Source organism: Petaurus breviceps, unplaced genomic scaffold (genome assembly GCF_028583685.1).
Source record: "Petaurus breviceps papuanus isolate PSGF00001 unplaced genomic scaffold, PetGlider_PUasm1.0 91041, whole genome shotgun sequence".
Taxonomy (NCBI): Eukaryota; Metazoa; Chordata; class Mammalia; order Diprotodontia; family Petauridae; genus Petaurus; species Petaurus breviceps.
This window is the reverse complement of record NW_027187400.1, coordinates 4,464,895-4,488,346: the sequence shown is the minus strand read 5'-3', so window position 1 is coordinate 4,488,346 and position 23,452 is coordinate 4,464,895. Positions and strand designations below refer to the sequence as shown.

The 23,452-nt window shown below is 41.0% G+C and overlaps 1 protein-coding gene across 3 annotated transcripts in view; it reads right to left on the bottom strand.

The window, feature by feature from the left end:
- Positions 1 to 23,452, bottom strand: part of EYA3 (EYA transcriptional coactivator and phosphatase 3) — a 130,515-nt gene that overhangs the window by 32,245 nt on the left and 74,818 nt on the right. For 2 of the 3 annotated variants that reach the window (XM_069078457.1, XM_069078459.1), the window contains 5 exons: positions 22,798 to 22,864; positions 15,473 to 15,609; positions 9,656 to 9,793; positions 2,677 to 2,762; positions 101 to 284 (listed from right to left, as the gene is read on the bottom strand). In XM_069078457.1, the coding sequence (XP_068934558.1) occupies positions 101 to 284; positions 2,677 to 2,762; positions 9,656 to 9,793; positions 15,473 to 15,609; positions 22,798 to 22,864 (612 nt within the window). The remainder of the gene's footprint in view (positions 1 to 100; positions 285 to 2,676; positions 2,763 to 9,655; positions 9,794 to 15,472; positions 15,610 to 22,797; positions 22,865 to 23,452) is intronic. The other variant, XM_069078458.1, reaches the window with a different exon arrangement.

The following is a 23,452-nucleotide window of genomic DNA, read 5'->3' as shown; positions in this document are numbered from 1 at the left end:
CTTAGCAATGGATAAATAAAAGGTTCCCACAATGATTAGGCAATACCTGTTAAAAGGCGTGACCTCAGGTAACACATTCAGAGTGCCAAGGCTTACTCACCAGAGGACAGTCTCTGTACTGCTGGAGCAGGCACCATGGCACTGGGCTTCTCAGTCTGGTATGTGGCTGCTGCTAACGTGGTATTCTCAGTGTCACTGTTGCTCTGGCCTGTGACCCCAAAGCTGGAGCTGGGGTAGCACGCCTGGTACTGACTCTGGCCAAGGATTGTGTATGTAGGATAGTCCTGGAGACCAGAAAAGGGAATTAGGAAGGGACAGACAACATTCACTTTAGGATCTCCATTTTTAAAATGGTATTCTTCAGAGGAACATGTGTGTAAGTAGCATCTGAAAGGTAGCTTTAATAATATCAATTATTTTGGGAATACTCAAGCTAGATGTTTTCTACAATTCCACAGACTCCTCTGTCAGTGTCAAATAAGCAGTTATGTGGTTAACAGACAAGAAAGCAAACATTTACTGAACTATTAACGACAAAGCAATGGGCAAGGGATGTGGGGCAGGGGTACAGTCACATACAAGACACAAGCCCCCCTTCTCCCCTCCAGACTGAATCACGGAGAGAAGAAAATGAATAAGACATGGCAATATGTAAACAGTAAGGGCCATCAGAATGTGTGCGGAAGGGAAAACTATCACAGTAGGTTGGAATGGTCCAGGAAGGCTTCAGAGAAGCAATATACTTGAACTGGGCCTTGAGAGATAAGAAGGGTAGGATGTACAGAAAGGAGGATGTTGGGGAAGATCACCAGCAAATGTGTAGACCCAGAAACTGGAGAAGACTGCTCACTTGGTTCACTTCCAGAAAGCAAGTAGATATGCCTGTTTTACATACCAGGGGCATAGAGGGGGCTGGGAAAGTTGGCTGGGGGCTGGCCTGTGGGAGGCCTTTAATGCTTGACGGGTCTGGGCCTGATCCTGTAGGCATTAAGGAAGAGATACAATAAGAACAATGTTTTCAGAAGATTCATCTACTGGTGTGGGTAGGAATGATCAGGAAAAGAAGAGAGATTAGATGGGAAAACTGAGGCCCAGAGGGGTTCAGTGACTTGCTTAGAGTCCTACAGCCAGCACACGAGGGTATTTGTACCAATGATGTTCTAAATTCTGGCCCAGCAATCTCCCCGTTACATGTATGTATGTATGTATGTATGACATGCTGCAGGTACTCAATTCAATCAGGGTCACACAGAGGTATCAGAAGGGGAAGAGGACATGACGAACAGAAAAGCACTCCTGAGTGACCACTGATAAGTCTTGTGAATCTGAGAGGAGTCGAGGATAACTTTTATTTGGGACTTGAGCAAGTTGGAGAATAATGGGGCAAGAAAGCGATACGGAGGCTGGAATAAACACTGACTGAAGTGCTGGCAAGTCATGAAGTAAAATAGCTGGTAAAGGACACTGGCCACTCTTCACTCTGGGCAGGCATTTCCGGGCTGCCTGCCATGGTGGGAATGCGTTTTTCCTCCTCACCTCTGCCTCCTGGCTTTCTCTAAGTCTCGGCTAAAACACTACTTTCTACAGGAAGTCTTTCCCAATCCCCTTAGTGTTAGGACCTTCCCTCTGTGCATTACCTCCAATTGTTCCTCTAGGGAATGTGTTTGTTCATAGTTCTTTGTATGTCATATCCCCTATTACACTGTGAGATCCTTGGGAACAGGGCTATACGCGACCTTTCTCTGTATTCTTGGTCCTAAATACACAGAAGGAGCTTAATAAATGTTTACTGACTGACTGGTAGAAATGTGGGTCTAAAGGCTGGAAGGTAAAGGCTAGAGATATTGGCGGAAGGGTGTCTTCTGTACAGGGGACAGAGGTGTAGTTGCAAAGGTAAATGAAGTCTTTCCTGATCTCCTTCTTCCACTGCCAGGTCCTGCTAGTGCCTGCTCCTGCCCAAACTAGCTTGGCTTTATTTTGCATCCATCTTACATGTAATTATATATTTACACATTATCGTCCTTGATAGAACAGAAGCTCCTTGAGAGCGGCGACCACTTCATATTTGTCTTTGAATCCCAAAGGCTGTCACAAGAACATAGGAGTGCAGAGGTCTAAGAAATGAAGCTCTAAGAGTCTAAGAAAGGGATGAGGAACCAGTAATGGGAAAAAGATACATTCAAAAAGGTAGGAAAAGAGCAAGGGTGGAATAGGGTTACATCCATCGAGGGAGGCATTTCAAGACAGACTGGGTTGCAGGGTATGGAAAGGGCCAATAGCATCCAATGCTGCAGAGAAGGCAAGAAGATCATTGTTAACTTATGAGAGAATAATCTCAGTAGATCAGTGGGGAGTAAGGCAGGTTTGGGTAGCAGCAATGGTGACTATAGAGCAATACACTAAGTCTGGCTAGGAAAGAAAGGAGAGATAAAGGAGGCAGCTCTGTGAGAGAGGATGAGCAGGGAGGGGACAACAGGGCCTTGGAGCTGCTGACAATCAGGGATGCTCTCCACAGCTACACAACTATAGGTATTTGGGTGGGGAGAGGGAAGAGGGTGTCTCCAAGATTTGGGGTTGGGAGTGGGAATAAGTGTATTTCCGAAGGCAGAAGGGAAAGAATGAGTGGAGAAGAAAGGTACCCTGGATTAGTGAATAGGAACGGAGATAACCAATTACCTGGTTTGAGATGCTGGCAACTGCTGATGCTGGAATATTGGCAATTGTGGATGAAGAGGAGATCAGGCTGGCATTGGTACTTGAAGCTGCAAGATTCAGAGTGTCAAAAGATATTAGCATACGATTATGCAGCTTTGAAAGGCCAGAAGAGGCTGCAAATGCATTAAGTGTGTAGGGCAACAGGGAGCAGGCTACACACTTTGGCAAAAGAAGGCTGTAGTAGGTTCAATACTATCAGGATCAAAGGCATGTAAGCTTCATTTTCGTACTCCGCTCCCCAAACCAGACCAGACATCTGATTATAAACAGAAGACCCCTAAACTGTCCCTGGCTCAGGAAGCTCACGACTCAAAACTCAAGTTCCAAGGCAGCACACACAACGTATACTCATGAGAACAATGGCACAAGTTAAAAACACATGTAACCCCATCACTCCAGGTCATCATCTCTGGCTGCTGGAGAATGAATTACCTGTAATATGACCTATTAAGGGAAGCCAACAGAAACTCAGAAAAATCTCTGTGATAAATTCATGTGTAAGGGTTGTTTGGTTCCATGGTCCCCAAATCCCCTAATTCCTAGAGTGAAATAATTACTGTGGATAGAACACTGTTTTTCTAAGATACAATGTCTTCCTTGTATGTAATAGGCCCTTAATAAATCTCTGTTGGAATAATTTAAAATAACAGCTTAAACCTGATTATTGGAATCTATTCAGCTTAACAGACAATGAAAGAATGAATGGGAAAGCACTTAATCAGTGCTTACTATGGGCTGGGCAAAGTGATAAGCCAGGAATATAATACACACAGCAACAGGAGAAATACAATATGAAAAACAAGTAAGTCCCTGCCCACAAGGAGCTTACATTCCAATAGCAGAAAACACAAATGTGTGATAGAGGAGGGATATTTTGTGGTCTCTTTAGTCTTAGTGAGTGGAGTCACTGGACAATGCACTGACACAGAAATAGTACTACTGATTTGTTTACTGTTCCCAGCCCATGACGCAGAAAACAGGACAGGAGGGGGGAGGCATGGAAGCAAGATGGCTGGTGTGTAATAGGTCAGGTCTGTGGTGGGCTAAATATGCTGTACTCTCACCAAACATGTCCCCAAGGTGAGAGTTAGAAAGAGGGCAACATCTACCCTGCCCTGGTATGAAGGAACTTACCAATAAACCCAGAGAAATGCAGAAAAAAATGACTTTTCTGGTCCCAAGTCTACAAGTTGCTGAGGCATGGTGACATAGGACATGAAATTCTCTTTACTGTCCACACCACTGCATGAATCAAACCCCACAAAGCATAGCTCCAAGGGTAAATGTCAAGAGAAGGCGAGCCAAGGTAAGTTGTTATCTGCCTAGAGTACACCTCCATGGTGCTTTCCAGGTTACGACTCCAGGACCTTAGAGATGCTAGCTTCAACCTTTTCTCCTCTTTTTCATAAAAGCAGCATAATGAATCCCAGCTCAGACTTGTTACACACACCACAAAGCTTCACCATCAGAAGAATTAAAATAATTGAGGCCCACTTTTTGATAGTTATAGAACAGGGCAGAAGGATCAATCCAAAGAAAATTTCCAAGAGGGCAGATGAAGAGGTAACAAAAATCTCAACCATTAAAAAGTAAGAATGATAAATGTCCAATTCTGTCCCTAAAGTGTCCTAGAAATAAATCAACATGATTACCTGAATGTTTAAGGGAACTGAATGGGAACAAGATTATACAGTTAGAAATGTTAATAAGATTAGACAGCAACACCTAGTTAACTAAGAAAATGAAGCAAAAAGAATGTGACTCACCAAAGGTCACATAATGAAGTCATTCTCATGAATTTCTCATAGTGCTAAGGACTAGGGAATCTAGATGTGCTAGTCATCAGTTCCTGGAGCCCTCCTACTGACATTTTTTTTTCAGTTGTGTCTGACACTTTGTGACCCATTTTGGGGTTGTTCTGGCAAAGATACGGGGGTGGGTTGCCATTTACTTCTCCAGCTCATTTTACAGATGAGGAAACTGAGGCAAACAGGGTTAAGTGACTTGCCCAGAGTCACACAGCTGGTGTCTGAGGACAGAGTTGAGCTCAGGGAGATGAGTTTTTCTGACTTCAATCCTGGCGCACTATACACTGAGCCACCTAGATGCTCATACAAGACCTTAATGACCTCTATGTAGGATAAAGAAATAGCCCTTGGACCTTAGAGACCATCCAGTCCAACACCTTCATTTTACTTTATTTTTCAAAAAAAAAAAATGCCTAAATATATTTAGGACGGAGGAACCTTCAGAGACAGAGGTTTTTTTGTTGCTATTTAGTCAATTAGTTGTGTCCAACTCTTTGTGATCCCATTTGGGGTTTTCTTGGCTGAGATACTGGAATGGTTTGCCATTTCCTTCTCCAGATCATTTTACAGATGAGGAAACCGAGGCAAACAGGGTAAAGTGACTTTCCCAGTAAGTGTCTGAGGCTGGATTTGAATCAGTGGTTCTCTATATGTAACTTTAAATGCTAGAAAGTCTTTCTTTATTATTAAACTCCAATTTGCCTCTCTACAATTTGTACCTTTTGCTCCTAGATCTCTTCTCAGGGTCAAGTAAAGCCAAGTTTAATCTTTTTTTCCCCCACCATAAGACAGCAATCCAAAATCTTAAATACTATCAACTTCCCCTCACTTCCAGTTTTCTCTTCTACAGACTACACTTTCTCAGTTCTTCCAATCCCTTCTCACATATGGATCTCCCAGTTTGGGAAGCCTGCCTAATACCTCATCTATTTCTTTCTTATATCCAGGCAATCTGTAGCACAAAGAGCTTGTTTCTCCCTGCATTAATCTCTACCCAAATGCTCTCAATTGTTTCCCTGCTTTGGTTACTGGGACCCGATGAAGAGCATAGTTCTGTATGACGATATGGATCCAACTGTGGGTCCAACCATACGTCTCTTAGGTTGATTTGGCTTTTCTTTTTCCTTATAAGTGAAAACAACAGACTTATACTTAAACTAACTAATATATTTCCTCAAAGTGGCTTCATTTTTCATTGTGCCTTGACTACAGAACCTCACCCAAGACAATGCCAGCAAGAAGCAGGCTGGTCATCCCTATTAAGGTCCTAATTAAAGCTTTTATGCTTTCTAGCTGCATGAGAACAGGGAAACAAGAACAAGAAGGATTCTAGCAAGGAAGGGCCACTCAACTGGTCTCATTTACTCAGTGGTTTACAGGCCAGTGACCTCAAACTGGGGAATGGAAAGGATACAGGGAAACTCCATATATCTTGACAGGCACTCATGTTTTCTATTTCTATTTCTATTTCCCAATTAACTAATAAGCTAAGTGGAGATTAAGCCAGGTATTCAGCTAGTATCAAATTAATGAGATGGCCTTGTAGGTTTGAATGGGTTTCCGGATACAACACAGCAGTCAAGACTTTTGTCTTATAAAATACAGGGGCCTGCTAGGAAGTTAGTGATACTCAATGACTCTTCCATGCACAGAATCATGGACTTTAGAATTGAAAGGGGCAAACAGTATTGTGGAAGGGCTACCAATCCTGGGGTCAGAAAATATGGATTTGAATCTGGATTCTGTTATTTACTGGACTCTGGGCAAGTCACTTCATCTCATCTGAGGGGTTTCAATTCGATAGTGTGTAAAGTTCCTCCCAGCTCTGGGTCAATGATCTTTGGATGTCATGAGTTACTGAAAGGAACAAAGAGGCCAAGGACTTAATTTTATAGATTAGGAAACTGAGGTGCAGAGGGAGGAAATGAAATGGCCTGAGCCCCTTGGCAGAGCTAGCATATGAGCAACAGAGCAATCAAACAAATATGTGGAAAGTAATATGCCACACTTTAAACATCACCACTAAGTAGCCATGTCCTCCCAAAATGCTTTGCTAGCCATAATGAAAATTAAGGAGGTGGTAGATTAGGAACATGAGCTTGAACGAATCTGAACTGTAACACAACATTCTCTATTTGCTGGGTATACAGAGATGAGTGAAATTTTGGAGAAGGGAGTGACACCTTATTTCTCCAACTAGGAGTTCCCACAGTAACAGACAACAATTCCCAACTAGCTAATTTCACTGGACAGAGACAACAGTTTAGGTTTAATCAACAACTACCTTCCATGAAATCATGGGTCTTATTCCAGTGAAAGAGACAATTCCTCAGTGAAAAAAGAAATCCCTGGTATGTTTGGTCTGACTAGAAAACAAGAATGATAGCTGAATCACTCATTCCCTACAAATAGCTTGGTCAGGGGACTCCCTTGGTTATTTAAAAAAAAAATAGTAGCAGGAAAAGCTGAGTGGAATGTTCAGAGTATCCCTAAGGATAGGAAAAGTTACTATTCCCCAAGGGTTAACTTCAGGAGCAAGAAGCAATAGTCTTCAATGTACTGGTTCAGAAAGACAGACATCAATTCCCTCTGGCAAAGCAGAAATGCAAAAACTATATGGGGTCCCAAAACAGAATCAATCCACAGGCCTCTCTACTAATTACTTATTCTGTGTCAGACACTGCACTAAGGCACTGGAGATACAATGACAAAAAGGAAACAGGCCCTTTCTTCAAGAAGCTTATTATCCCAGTAGGGAAGAAAACGAGCATATGCAAAATAAGTAAGAGGCATTTCTGAGGGATCAGGAAAGGTCTCATGTGGTTGAAAGTCGGTGACTGAGCTGAGTTTTGAAAGAAACCAGAGATGTCAAGAGGTGGCAGTGAGGAGGGAGGGCATTCCAGTCCTCGGGAACAGACAGCTTGTGCAAAGGTGACTGGGACATAAAACAGAGAGCTGTATGTGAAGGACAGCAAGTAGAACAGGGTATAAAATGAGGGAAAATGTGTTATACACATTGAACTGGAAAAAGAGGGTGGGGCCAGACTGGGCTGGGCTTTAAAAGGCAAACAGAAGAGTAGCAGACCAAACAGCAATAGTTAGCTACTGGAGGATAAGGAATGAGTGCTCCTGTGCATGTGTTTGCTCGAGCTGAATCACTTCAGCAGCTGTGTGGAAAAGTGCGTAACACCAGTGTAATATAACTGATAAATTCTCCTGCATAGGACTAGTATAATTCCTGCTCATTTGGAGCAAATTAAGGATGCTAGAAATTAAGTACATTTTGTACAAAACTGAAATATTATCCTGTTTGCTCTTTCAACTTCAAATCTTCCAAAAGTAAAGAGAACGTTGTGGCTTGTCACCAACATATGCTTCTCCTTACTTCAGCCAGATGTTACTTCTTTGGGAGGGGGTGCTTCCTCCACCAATGTAGATCGATACTCATTCAGTCACTTGTGCTGACTGTCAGAGATGTGGCCAAAAACCACAATCACTCTGTAGCCAATAGGATGATGAACCTCTTATAACTTAGTTAAGTTAATCCTCAAATGACAGGTGGTCTTTGTCATACCCCATGATCTGCTATTAATTTTAGAAACCTCTTTTTATTTCCTTTGTAATAATAAATCTGATAGTTTTTTCCACTCTTTTTTATTTTTTTCTAAGAAATTATGGAAGTAAACCAGGGTAGTGAAGAAATGAAGCATAAACTGGATAAAACTTCTTGGGCATCAGAGCAAAAAGTTTCATTGTGCTGGGGTTCAAAATATTTGTTTTAGATCTAGGAGTCAGCTCCCCAATTTAAGAGCCAGATGAATTTTTCAGGTTGCAAAATAAATAAAAGTAAACAGAAATGAGTGAGAGAAGAAGGCATAGCAGGTTCCTGACTCACTGTTCAGCACCAAATCTGCATCCTCAAAGATCTATTAAATAGAGGACCCCGGGGAAAGATCTTCTCCTAGGAGGGGCTCTCAACTAGCTTTCCCTAATTTCCTGGCCACTCTTCCTTTTCCCTTCTAGTCCAGGTAGCTAAGTCAAAGCCTGAGTGGACCCATGCTTGTCCCACAGAGCCAAGGCCAAGCACTGCAGTGGACTTCGTTTCTAGTCCTGATGAAAATAAAACTTTAACACAGAGGAACAACTTGGAGGCAGTAGGGAGCCACTGAAGGAGGAGGGGAGTAACCTGCAGAGAGTCTGCAGTAAACCTGCCCTGAAACTACCAGGCCCTCTAGTGACAATCTCAGGCAAATCCTGGTGCTGGTAACTCACCTAGTCTTCATCCAATACATCTCCTTCACTTTGCACATGATAACACTGACGCCCAGGAAGGGTAAAGGTGTTAGTCAAAAGCACAAAGCTAGTGAGTGGCTGAGCTGGGTTTCCTAGCTCCTAATCTAACATCCTCTCCTGCTAAACCAGGTTGCAACTATCCTCTCACTGGAATGTGGACACCAAGCAATGAGCGGACACCAAGCAAAATATGGTGGCAGTGATTATAAACAAGTGTGCCAGAACCAGCTCACCCTGGCTGGTAAGGGCCACGGTTAAATTTTCAGTTAGAGTATTCACATTTCAGAAATTGGCAAATGCTACAAATCAGGGCATGTTAAGAATGCAAACTGAACTTAAAAGTTGTCGTGCACACAATATTCCCCCCTTCCCCTCCCAGGGAGACAGTTGTTAAAACACAGACCAGCCCAATCCTGATTATAAACCACAAAACATTCCACACCTCCTGTCTCCCCAGGGAAACCTTTCACACCAACAGCGTCACCAAGCTCCAGATCACAGAGTACACTCTCCATACTGGCTTGCAGCACTGCTAAGACCCTGCTTTTAGCCTTTCTACACACCAACATGCACACGAGCATGCTTTTAGCTCTACCGTGGCAGCTCACAAGCCCAAAAGCAGGATGCATGGTACAACTGACATTCCAAGAGCTAAGCTACAGTGCTATTTGGGTAGGTAGGGACTGGTGTCTGCCTTGGCTCACCAAACACAGAAAGCATGCACAAATTCACATCACACCCCTTCTGCTTGGGGGTGCAGAGCTTCCCCGACCATCTGGAGATATATGTAGACGTAAAAAACAAAACAAAACAGAAACAACAAAACCATGCCTCTTTACCTTGAATGGGGTAAGAGTAATGTGCTGGGCTTGGCTGGCCTGTGGTTAGCCCTGTAGTGCAGGTAAGAACACTGGGTTGACTTGGAGCTGGAGTCTGAATTAAACCACTTTCAGGTTTCATACCTGGCCACAATGCACCTGGATCAGATAAATTGGACCAATTACAAATGAGATACCAGGACCAAAGGCAGGTTTGTTGCCTGAAAACGTCAGCCAGTAGGTCTATGTCACAGAACAGAGTTAAAGCTGCTTTTAAAAGAAAATTGTTGATCCTCCTAAAGTTAATTATATTCAACTAAAACATAAATGTACATAGTATCAGAATGAGGCAAGAAAGAACACAGACATTATCTTGCTGAAACCAACAGCCTTAAATGGCCACATAGGCTCATTTCCACTCTCTGGAGGAATTCACCAGTGCTCAAAAAGGAAGTGAAGGCCAAGATGTAGCCTAGTTCCATAGTCCAGAGAGGTTGTTAGGACCTAATTATTTTGGACTTCATGCTGAGCTTTACACAAGAGAATGTTTTAATTTCAGTGACCAAGGATGCCTCATTTATTGGTCACTGCCCAAGGGGATCTATATAAGCATCAAGTTTCTACAAAAATCACTTACCCCTTTGGGCAAATTTAAAAACCTTTTACCCACTTGGGGGTGGAGATCATTCTAAAATGCATCATATACATCCCTAGGCCTTCTTTAAAAAGTACCTTGAACAGAATTAGGCCCCTTCCAGTGTACCTAGCACAAACAACGACTGCCCTCTAATAAAGTAATAGTCTCAGGGGTTGCTGCCTGTGTAGAACTGCCTGCCCTTCCACTCAACATCTCCAGAGTCTTGCACATGTAACATTTGTATATCTGCTTCTTTCTTCTCTTCACTTGTAACAGCTGTTACTTCTTAATGTGGGCAGTAGCCCTACTCCCTAGCATAATCCTCTGAAGTCTCAATAAGGCGTGGAGGTAAACCTGGAGTCCCAAAGACGAGGTCAGTGGAGTATAAACTCCTACCAGGCTTAGAAAGGCTTTGAGTACAGGCCTAGCAATGACTGTATCTCTGCAGTCTCAGGAATGGTTCAGTCCAGGGAGTTCACAAAAGGTTCTTACCCCAAAGTCGGTCATCTGTTATGGTCACTGAAACCCATGGGAAATCATCTACCAAGGTGTGGAGGGGATATGCTTTGTGTCAAACTGGGGAATGCTAACAGTTAAAATCAAAGATCATTTGAAATACTGAAGTAATTTGTGGTCTAGGAAATCAGATCAAGAACCATTTCTTTCAAAAAGGGTAAAAAAGCTGTTAAGGGTAATCACTGGCTCTCCAATTAGCTGCTAGGCATGGACTCTGCTACTATTCTTTCTAGTGTTCATAGGCTTGGATGCTTTTTTCTAAAAATTTTTTTGAATAATGGAATTTGCCTAAAAAGTCATTAGCATTACAAGCCATAGTTCAGAGCAGGTTTGTGAATAAGAAATGTGAAATCAGTGTCAAGGCCATGCCAGTGAAGTAGCAAGGTGGCAGTGGATGGAACACTGGAACTCTTAGACACTTACTAGCTGTAATTTACTAGCCAGGCAAGTCACTTAATGTCTGCCTGCCTCAGTTTCCTCATGTGTAGAATGGGATTAATAACAGCATTCACCTTGAGGGGCTGTTGTGGGGATCAAATGAGATATCTGTAATGATATGCCTGGCACATAGTATGCACTAGAGAATGCTTATTCTCTTCTCTTCCCTTAAACTTCAGTATTGATTTAGTCTATATACCCCTAACCCAAAGAGGATTTGCTAACAATGGAATAAACTTAATTCTCTGAATCAAAAGCTTTCACTTAACCTCAGCACTTATTTAGCCTGTGAGACACGTCACTGCTACTTTGGAAAGCTTGTTTTCAGATTTTCTTACCCCGACTTTAAGAAGTAAATGAAGCCACGGGAATTTCAACTAGGAAAACAATGAAGGCTCAGTAACTGCTGCATCCAAGTTATGAGGACACCAGCAAGTGATGTCAAATTCTATACTTCTCTAAAGATTCTGAGTTGATTTATTTGGGAAGGCTAAGGAAAAGCACCCCAAGGTAAATTAGAAGAGCTTCTCTATAACAGGGCAAAGCACTGCTTTTCTGGAGTATTTCTGTGATGATCCAGATCCTCTCTCTGGCCTTGCTGCACCCTTCAGTTATTATGACATTTCATTACTTATATTTGTCATCTTGCTCTCTTTTAATAAGACTCAATTTCTCAGCAATATTTGTATAAAGATATTTACATGAAGATCAGAGAATGTGAGATGTTAGAACTTCAAAATCATCTAGTACAATATTCTCATTTTACAGATAAGGAAACCAAGGCTAGGGGTGGGGCTGAGTGACTTACATAGTAGAGGGGCCAGAATAAGAACCCAGGTCCTATCTCATGGTCCTATATACCATATACTCACACCATACTGTCTCCAGCCACTTTCTTCTAATTGTCTAAAACTTTTATTTTGTACATTCCTTACTAACATTGCTAAAAAACTGGCAAATTCTCAAACCAACACCTGCAAGCTCCTTGGAAAACAAAGGCTTGTTATTAGCTTCCTAGGTACTACAGCAGTGGTCCTTCCTAACCACCAACACCCCCTCCCGCCCAAACACATAAAATGGAATTAACATCACTAAAACAGATCCTTAGTAAAGATTAGTTTAGTGAATAGCTGAAGAATACTTTAATACTGGAAATGGGGCAAGTGATCTCACTTTGTCTCTATTGACACAGAAGATCTTGGAGTGAGCTATTGTTTGACGAATAACTAAAGTGCTTTAAGAAAAAGTAAAATGGTGGCAGGCAACCACTAAGGTCATGAAAAAAATTTGGTCCCCTTTCTTCGCATATGCCTCATATGAAGCTGAAAAGTACCATCCCTTATCTCCTGCTCCCACATATCAGAGGAAGTGATATGTTCTCTCATCTCCTTCAAAAGAGATAATCTAACTAGTACCTCTATCTATGAGAGAAGCTTCTCCATTTTAGACCCATTACTGAAAACAGATGATTACTCTCTATGGTGATCAATAACGGGCATTTCCAAGTACCTATGACCATTTTCCATGTTTCAGACAAGCAGAGTACTTTTGATAGTTCTGTGAACGTCTAGCAAAGAGAGAATGAATTGAGAACAACAATAAGAACTGCCGATTTGAAAATGAATCAAAAATAAGTTAGGTGTTGCTTAGAAGTGTACACATTTCTAAGGGCATGCAAAGTACTATGTGGGGGGTATCATTAAAGTTATATAAACATCCCCATACAAATTTTCCTATAAATACCATAAGAAGTGCCATGATAACAAACAAATCAGCAGAGACAGCAATTTCCATAATAATTAAGCTGCAGTTCACACTTCCGAAGATCACTGTGATTTACAAAGGTCTTTCCTCCCAATAGCTCTGCCTGAGAGGTAAAATGTTATTATCATCCATCTACAGATGAGAAAAGGGAGGCTCAGCAAGCTTAGGCGACTTACATAGAATCTCATGAAGGGAGCTCAGAAGCCAAGGAATCTAACCAGGACTTGAACAAGAATCCGTTCTACAACCTACCTGAAAAGTGGTCATTGGCCAATGCACAAAAATGTCCTGTAAATGTCCCCACTATCTCAAGAAGAAGCCCCTTCCACTGTGGGCAGCTGTAATTGTCAGGGAGTTTTCCTGTCCAAGAAACCTAACTTATAAATTTCAAGTTTCTCCCCCACAGAACAATGCACGAGACACGTGACAGTAGCTATCACATACCTTCTAAGTCTTTTCTTCTTCAGGCTTAACATACCCAGATCCTTCAAATGATGCTTATACAGTATAGTCCCCATCCCCAAACATTAGTTTCCCATCAAGAATCTACCACAAACCTAAACTCAAATCAGTCACACATTACTTAAAAGTCAAATCAAATGAATAATGATGGGGTGATGTTACAATGTCCCTAGGCTAATTTCTAGAGGCATACTATGAAATATCAGTCACCCTCACTATGAAAAATTGCAGCCCCCTCATTCAATCTAACCAAAATTAAGGGAGTTCTGACAGTTTCCTTGAAAATATATGCAGAAGTTGTCTACACTTTTTAATTTTCATAAATATAATGAGTGGATCATAAAGAATATTTTTTAAGAAATGTTACCAATGCTGTTTTAATGTTTTCTTAAATGCTCAACACAAACATGGGCTTCTAGTAAAATACATTAAAAATGATACTCAAGGGGGCAGCTAGGTGGTTCAGTGAATAGAGCATCAGCCCTGGAGTCAGGAGGACCCAAGTTAAAATGTGGCCTCACACACTTGACACTTAACTAGTTGTGTGACTTGGACAAGTCACTTAATCCCAACTGCCTTGCCTCCCCCTTTCAAAAAAGAAAAAAACCTGATATACAGAGCTCTATTTTGCAAAATTTCCTTCTAATTTAAAAAATAAAGCAAACTTAATGAATCTCTATTTATTCTAATATATTCATATTCAGGTGTCTATATGGTACCATATTGAGAGTGACGAATAACAGCTGGACAGCCTGAGTGCTCCCCTGGTTACTCATGGAATGCTGGAAGGCCTCCTAGTACACTGGGCAAAGGTTCCATGGAAGGTTAATGGGAGAAAACAGACAAGAAACACACATGATGAGAAGGTCTAGATGGGCTAGGCCTTACATAGTTGGAGAGTTAGGTTGTTAAGTACATGACAAAACATCTGATTTAGGGAATGGGTTGACAACTTGATAGGCATGGATAACATACAGTGTAAACAGATGAGAAGGATTAAAAAAAAAGAAAAAACTCTCACACTCCTTCACTGACCTAGTAAACACTGCCACAACCATTAAGTAAAGTCCTCACTTCACTGTTCCTTCAGCTGGCCGCAATGAAGGTATAACATCGGGTCTGAAGGTGATAAAAACTCTGCTTTCTACCAATGCCACACAAAGGGCAAACTGGCCTTAAAAAAAAAAAAGCAAGCCAAAGAGTGGAAGCCAAGGGGAGCCACCATTACTGTAGATTCTTGATGTCTGGTGAATACCAGGCAGTCAGCAAAATATAGCTTTTCATATCAATTGTGTGTAGATGAAAACCTTATTAGCATATTCCAAAAACGTCATTTTGAAAAAAAAATCTAGATGTAACCTGAGTTGCTCTTAACCTCTGGTAAAAGATGGCTTCACTGCTTAAATATAGAATAAATCCATACAAATGTTATTGGTATTATTACTGTTACAGAAAGTTTTGGAAATTTTTCCCCATTAAGAATACCTTTTGACATAAGCAGAACAGACATTTGATAAGAATCACAAGCAAAGCAGGAAACTGATGTCAAATACAGCATAATATTCACAGGGGGGCAGGGATTTCAACCTAGTTCCAACAATGAAGAGTTGATTACTTACCTCCTCACAGAGTATTTATTTAGTCCCCATTGTGGGTGGCGCTGTATTCTGCACAAAATAAATTCAAGAGACAGTCTAAACCCACAAGGACCTTACCTAATATGAAGGGATTTTAGCCTTCCTACTCTCCCACAGATCTAAAAAATCACAAGTTTTGGCTGATGACTTACACATGAGCTTTACAAGGCTCTCAAAATGGATTTCTGAGGTACAGTTTTATGTCCTGTGCATCATGCACACTGCTGACATTCAAAATGGATTACTGGGCATCCAGCCTGCACGCAGATAAAACAGAGCAGCTGCTCAGGTCCTTATGACGTCTGCCATGCTCGCTGTTTTGGGAGGGAAGTTTGTAGGATTATCATAAATATTCCTAGAGATTGCTTAAGTAATACACCTTACCAAAAGGAGGTAGTCCATAGGTTTGAGTTGCCTGAGGGTAGACAGCATAGGATTGGGACTGCTGAAGGGTCTGGTACTGAGTCTGGCCAGAATAAGCAGTCTCCGATACAGGGACCGAGAGGATATGTGCATATGGTCTAGAAAAATTAAAAACAACAAAAAAGTTGCTTAGACATTTCAATTCTATGTATTAAACACTTAAAGTATACCTATTATATGCTAAACATTGTGTGGGATACAAAAAGCAGATATAGCCCCTTAACTAAAATGGTTTATAATAAGTATGGGAGAAAAGACATGGAAACAACTCTGTTACAGGTAGAATTCCATGGTTGATACAAGTGAGGTACAAATAATGTTCTGTGGGGACAGAGAAAATGTATAGATGGCATCTAAATTTGGGGAGAGTCAAGTGGGTAGAGATTATAGAAGGATTAATGGAAGTGATGGCGTCTAAACTGGGTCTTGAAGGATGGGTAGAATTTCTCCAAGGAGAGACTAGAAAGGAAGGAAATAAAAGAATAAGCCAAAGAAAATTAATATAGGTCTGTAATAGTAGAGAGTGCATGACAGGAGTTGGTAGATAAATGAACCCCATGCTAAGAAGTGTGGGCTTTACTTGACTGGCAAGAGGAAGCCATGAAGAAACTTAAACATGAGACCAACACAACCATAGTTTTCTTTAGAATGATTGATCTGGCACTATACACATGGAAGACTAGTGGACAGAAAGGCAAAGGAATCAGTTACAAGGCAGGTGAAATAGTCCAAAGGAGAGGTAAGGATGATCTGAAGTAGGGTAGAAATAGGAATAAGAATGGAAATGAAAAGAACCATTTTTAAGATAGAATTCATGGAAATGTGGTGATATGGGTGTGGGAGATGTGTAAGAGGGAGGAGTGAAGGTGTTAGGAAGGACAAATCCAAGGTCGTGAACCTAGGTGCAGTGATATCATTACCAAAGAGGGAAGACAAGAAGAAGGGAAAGTTGGTGAAAACAAATTCCATTTTGGATATGTTGAGTTTAAGGCATCAGTCATATATATCAAGCTATTCAACAGACAGTTAAGAATGAAAGTGGAGTTCAAAGGAAAGGTTAGGATTAAAGACATAGCAATGGGAACCAAAGATTTAGAAGTGAATGGCGTTATAGGTATTGATGAGATCACCAAGAGAGAAAATAGCAAGGGAGAAGAAAGCCAAAGGTAAAATCTTGAGAAATTCTTTGGCAGCAGGAAAAGGATTTAATACAAGAGGGCATGAGAAATACACGAATGAAGAGTTAATATCAGTATTAATAATTAACCCCAGGGAGCTTTTTCTGCTTCAAAAATAATCACAACCTCTGGCCAAGGTTCCCAGGCAGTAACGTCACAAAATACATGCCCTTTCTGTTTTCAGATTCTTATTTGTTACTACCTAAAAAACAAAGATGTCTTAGAAAATAATACCTTAAATTGAGTCCTCAGATAGAAGGGCAACTTGAAATAAAAACACTGACACCTCTTCAAAAGATGCAAGTAAATGGTTGGCTTCTTAATGCCTAAGAACACTATAAGCATACTTCCACAGTCCTTTTGATCCAGCAATGCTATTGCTAGGTCTGTATCCCAAAGACATCCCAAAAAAGGGAAAAGGACCTATTTGAACAAATTTATTTATAGTAGCTCTTTCTGTGATGGCTAAGATTTGGAAACCAAAGGGATCCCCATCAATTGGGGAATCACTAAGCAAGCCGTGGCATATGATTGTAATGGAATATCGTGTTATAAGAAATAACAAGCAGATTCACATCCAGAGAAAGAACTGTGCAATCTGAATACAGATCAAAGCATACAATCTGCTCTTTTTTTGTTGTTTTTTTCTTTCTCGTGGTTCCTCCCATTCATTTTAATTCTTCTTTATAACATGACTAATGTGAAAATATGTTTAATAAGAATGTATGTGGAGAGGCTATATCAGACTGCATGCCATCTTGGGGGGGGCAGGGGAAGGCTAGGGATACAGAGGAAAATTTAAAGCTCAAAAGCTTATGGAGGTGAATGCTGAAAACTAAAAATTAATTAATAATTTTAAAAAGAACAGATTTTTAAAAAAAGAAATGGTAAACAGAATGATTTCAGAAAAACCTGAAAAAAATTCCATGAACTAATGCACAGTGAAGTGAACAGAACCAGAAGAACATTGTACACAGTAACAGCAACACTGTTCAATGAATGACTGAATGACTTCGCTATTCTCAGCAATATAATGATCTAAGACAATCCCAAAGGTCTAATGATGAAGCATACTACCTGCCTCCAGAAAAAAAACAGATATTGATTGAGTATAGGCTGAAGCATGCTATTTTTCATTTTCTTTCTTTTATTCAAGTCCTCTTATACAAAATGACTGATATGGAAACATTTTACATAACTGCACATGTATAACCTAGATCTGACTGCTTACCATCTCAGGGGGAGGAGAGAAGGAGGGAGGGATAGAATTTGGAACTCAAAACTTAAAAAAAAATAGAAGGAAGAAAAAAAGCCCCTTACAACCTGGTCCCAACCAATCTTTCTAGCTTTATTAAACATTATTCCCCCTCCAATACTATGCAATCCAAACTGCCTGTTTCTCTGATCCTCACTCATGACATTCTACCTCTCATTCCTGTGCCTTTTAATTGGCTGTACCACACACTTGGAATGCTTTTTCTTTCTCTTCATCTTATATAGTTGTCCTCTTCCTTTAAGACTCAGTTCAAGTTCATTCTTTTAAATGAACCCTTTCCTGGTTTGCCATTTAATAGCTAATGCCTTCTCTTTCAAATTACCAAGCATTTCTTCATATGTATTCACTTTATGCCACATAGATTTATATCTGTACTTATTGTCTCCTCATCAATAATGTAGCCTTAGGGTAATTTTATCCTGTGTATTTATGTCCTTGGCACAAAGGAGGTGCTTAATAAATGCTTACTGACTGATTTACTGGGTTGTGACTCTATGCCAATAAGTTCTAGGGCAACTACTCCAAACCCTTCTAAAGGTAAAAATTCCCCAGTAATTAGCAACCAAAGAAAAAACAACTAAGCCCAGAATGTCTTAACCTCTAAAGATGAAGCCAGGAACAGTCTATCTAGAAGGATCTTTTTTCTGGATTTCCCTTAAAAAATCAGACCAATACATCCTAGAGAGTCTTCAACACACATACTCCCTGGTTGTCCTCTTCACCCTTTCCAAAGCATTAAATATAAAGGGTTAATTTGATGGTGCTTGTGGAGGCATTAAATTTAAAAAAATTTAAAAAACCATTTTTGTTCTGAATTTAACAAATATCAAATAAAATAAACATTTCCATATACAAAGTAGAACGGAAACAACAGACTGTACACACACAACCCAAATCATCATTGTGTACATCCTGCTTTCCCTTTTAAGCATAATAAACTCAACACATAACATTCCAAGATATTTTGCTTGCCTCTGTTTCCTTCTGACCTCCTTCATGTTCTCTTTCTGCATTTTAAAAAGCTTTTCAATGACATTTTTAAGGGATTAATTTGAAAAGTGCACAGTTCAACAATCCTTTACATATAGCAGGTAATCAATAAATATTTATTGAATAAATCAAAGAAAAACTTGGAAGATTTCTCAGAGTATATGCTATGCTTATATTCTAATGGAATTGAAATTTTCTTTGCATAACACATAAAGAAACAAGGTATTTCACGTCCACAACCCAAGGGTGCATGGTATCTACAGCACACACAATTTGACAATCAGTAACAACTCCAAGTATTTCAACTAGATTGCTTCTCTCTGGTAACAGTGCTTGGGGTCCTGCTCACAAACACTCACAATCACAACAGTTCTGTTGATATTTATTTTTGAGAGCTCAATATGCTTTCAAATTTAGTGATATCAATCCCCACAACAACTCTAGGAAGAAGGCTCAGGCAGACCTTCATTTGGCCTTCAGAAAAGCCCTCTCTATCTGTAGTAAGAGGTAACATGGGCTTCTATGTTTGTACAAGCCCTCCTGGGCCCAAACTCCTCTGGATGCACTTCTTTTCCAAAGTGTGTCTTAGCCCATACCCAATTAGCCAGGACTCTCAGAAGGCTGCCCTGCCTGGGCCACTCATAGGCTTGTTTCTCCTTTAAAGAACCTTCCCTAAAAAGGTTAATAGCCCAGATGTTGGACAAGCTGGAAAATGTCAGAGTGTGGTCTGTACTGATGGTCCTTATTAGCCCCGAGAGAGGGGTTGGGCCTCCAGGGAAAGACAGTGAATTCCTGCCATTATTAATACTTTATGTACTTCCTAAAAGAATGCTTCCCTGTATGACTCCCAGGTTAATAGATACATGAGAACATCTGGCTTATAACAGCACTGTATCACAGACATATATAGAGAAAGAGGGATGAGAAAAAATAATTCAGTATCCAAAGTAAAGTTGGTTAAAAAAAATCCAGGGAGGGGCAGAGTCAAGATGGCAGAGTAGAAACAGGACTTCCGCATGGCTCCAGCTTCCACCTTCCCCAATTCATGTAAAAGGGGACTCTGAACACACTCTGGAGCTACAGAACCCACAAAATGACACAGAGAAGCTAACCTCCCAGGACAGCCCAGTAGGCTGGGAGGAATCGGCCAGCGCAGTGCTCTGGGAGCAGAGCCAAGGCCCCCCCCCCCCCCCCAGCCAGAGCTTTTAGCCCTAGGGTGGGCCTGACCAGCCACCAGCTGCAGGGACTCCAGATCACCAGCATCTGTGGCAGTTTCCAGAATTATTAACACATAGATGTCAAGGACAAAGTGAGAGCTCAGTGCAGTGTGGACTTTGGGACCAGTAGTTGGGAGTGCACTGGCTTTTGCCCCCAGGGCGAGAAGCTGCTGAGACACATTGGTGGAGCCGTGGCCATGTTGCACCTTCAGCTCCTGGCCTGCAAACTGTAGGGGGACCAAGCGACCAGTCTGAGGGGTAACAGCTCTTGCTTTAACCTGCTTGGATCTGGATTGCAGTCTAGGGTGGAGGTCCTGGGGTCTGTGACCAGCTTGCCAGAGCGTGTGGAGGCTTCAGAGAGGGCACCCAACTAATACCTCCGGCAGCTGAGAAAACCCCAGCGTTTGGGACGGAAGCTCCCCGTCTGGTGGCAGAGTCCTACTGTGGCAAAAAGTCCAGGGGTCAAGTGACTGAGGGGGCGACATGACCAGGCAAAGGAAACAAAGCAAACAGAAGAACCCAACATTAAACTTCCACTTTGGGGATAAAAAGGATCAAAGCATGGAACAGGAGGAAGACAGTGAAGTCAGAACTCCTGCACCAAAAACTTCAAAGGAAAATTTGAGCTGGTTACAGGCCATAGAGGACCTTTAGAAGCAGATAAGAGAAGTGGAGGAAAGACTGGGAAGAGAAATGAGAATGATGCAGGAAAATTATGAAATGAGAGTCAACAGACTGACTGAGGAAAATCACACCTTTTAAAAAAAAGATTAACCCAAATGGCAAAAGAGGCTCAAAAAGGCAATGAGGAGAGGAATGCCTTAAAAAGCCGAATTTGCCAGATGGAAAAAGAATCTCAAAGGCTCACTGAGGAGAATCATTCCCTCAGATTTAGAATGGACCAAAGGGAAGCTAGTGCCATTAAGAGAAATCAAGATGCTGTTAAACCCAAACAAATGAAAGAAGAGAAGGCAATGTGAAATATCTCATGGGAAAAACCACTGACCTGGAAAATAGATCTGGGAAAGATAATTTAAAAATTATTGGACTACCTGAAAGTCATGATCAAAGAAAGAACCTAGAAATCATCCTCCAAGAAATCCTCAAGGAACACTGCCCTGATGTTTTAGAACCAGAGGGCAAAACAGAGGTTGAAAGAACCCACCTCCTGAAAAAGATCCCCTCAAAAAAACTCCTAGGAATATTATAGCCAGGTTCCGGAATTCCCAGATCAAGAAGAGAATATTGCAAGCAGCCAGGAAGAAACAATTTGAATATTGTGGAAACACAATCAGAATGACCCAGGATCTGGCAGCTTCTACACTGAGGGATTGAAGGGCTTGGAATATGATATTCTGGAGGGCAAAGGAGCTGGGATTAAAACCAAGAATCACCTATCCAGCAAAACTGAGTATCATGTTTCAGGGAAAATATGGTAATTCAGTGGAATTTTGATGAAAAAAAAAACAGAGTTGAATAGAAAATTTGACATTCAGATACAAGAAGCAAGAGAAGCTTGAGAAGGTAAACAGGGAAAAGAAATCATAAGCCACTGATCAAAGTTGAACTATTAACATTCCTACATGGAAAAACAATAATTGTAACTGATGAAACTTTTCTCAGTATGAAAATAGTTGAAGGGAATAGAAATATATATATGGCTATATTGGAGTGTATACAGGCCTATGAATACATATGTGAATGTGTGTATATATGTTTACAGGTATACATAGATAGAGGTCACAGGACCAATTTAATAGAAAGGGATGATACTTAAAAGGTGAAATTAAAAGGTGAGAGAGGAATATAATGAGAGGAGATGGAGAGAGACAGAATGGGGTAAACTATCTCATTTAGAAGAGGCAAGGGAAAATGGTTACAATGGAGGGGAAGAATAGGAACGCAAAAGGGAATGGGTCAGCCTTATCCTCATTCAATTTGGCTTGGGGAGGGAATGAAATACACACTAAATAGGGTATCTCACCCTACAGGAGAGTAGGGGGGAAGGGGATAAGAGGGGAGATGATGGAAGGGAGGGAAGACTGGGGAGGAGGGAAGTTGAAAGCACTCGCTTTTGAAAAGGGACAGGATCAAAGCAGAGAATAGAACAAGTGGGTGGTGGGATAGGAGGGAGGGAAATATAGTCAGTCTTTTACAATATATCTACTATATTAATGTTTTGCATTAGCTACACATGTACAACCTATACTGAACTGCTTATCTTCCCAGTTAGGGTGGGTGACAAGGGAGGAAGGGAATGAATCTGGAATTCAAAGTTTTAAAACGAAATGTTTAAAATTATATACACACTATTATTAATACTATTTTACATGTAATTGGGAAATAAGATATACAGGCACTGGGGCATAGAGATATACCATGCCCTACTCGAAAAGTCGAAGGGGGTATGGGAGAAGATATGGGAGAGAGCAGATTGGAGGAGGGGATATCCTACGGGATTGCTATTTTGGGGTGGTAGGTAGGGGAAAAATGGGGAGAAAATTTGTAACTCAAAATCTGGCAGAAATGAATGATGTAAATCAGAAGTTAATAAAACATTTGAAAAATCAAAAAAGAAATCCAGGGAAACAGTATGCAAATTTTGGATACAGTGAATGAACTTACTTTGCAGAATACATCTGTGAGGTATAATCATTTGATGATCGAGGGATGTAATCAGCACATGTCATAACTGAAATAAAAAAGATCATGAGATAAAATAAATAGAAATAAAAATGTAATTGTTAAATAAGGCCAAGTAGAGTTTTTACATATCCCCACAGTATATTCTTTAAAAGCAATGCAGGAGGGCTTGTATGTTGAGATAGAAAAATAATTGTATTGGAAGTCAAGAGACCTGAAAACTAGTCCCAGACACGCCCAAGTGGGGCCACAGACATAGCTCTTCCCTCTAGAAATCAGTTTCCTCCTCGGTAAAATGAAATGTCTGGGTGAGCTCCTTTGGGCTCTGATCCTCCGTTCCTGCAGAAACAAGTTCAGGAGAGAAGGCAACAAGGACAGGAACATTCCATACCAATACAGGTTTCAGTGCCCTCCAAATGCTCAGATATAAACTTCCTAAGGAGGTCACAGTTTGCATTCACTGTCCTGTCCATTCTGCAGCCATTTCTGCTCTTGGGGAAGTAGCAGAAGCAGCTTTGCCATATCCCAGATGCCTCCATAAACAAACTGGGAGTTAAGGTCTTGCCAAGAGGCAAACAGAAGGGCTCTAAAACTGCACCTGCCTCTGCTGACTTGTGAAAAGCCAGGAATTTTCTGA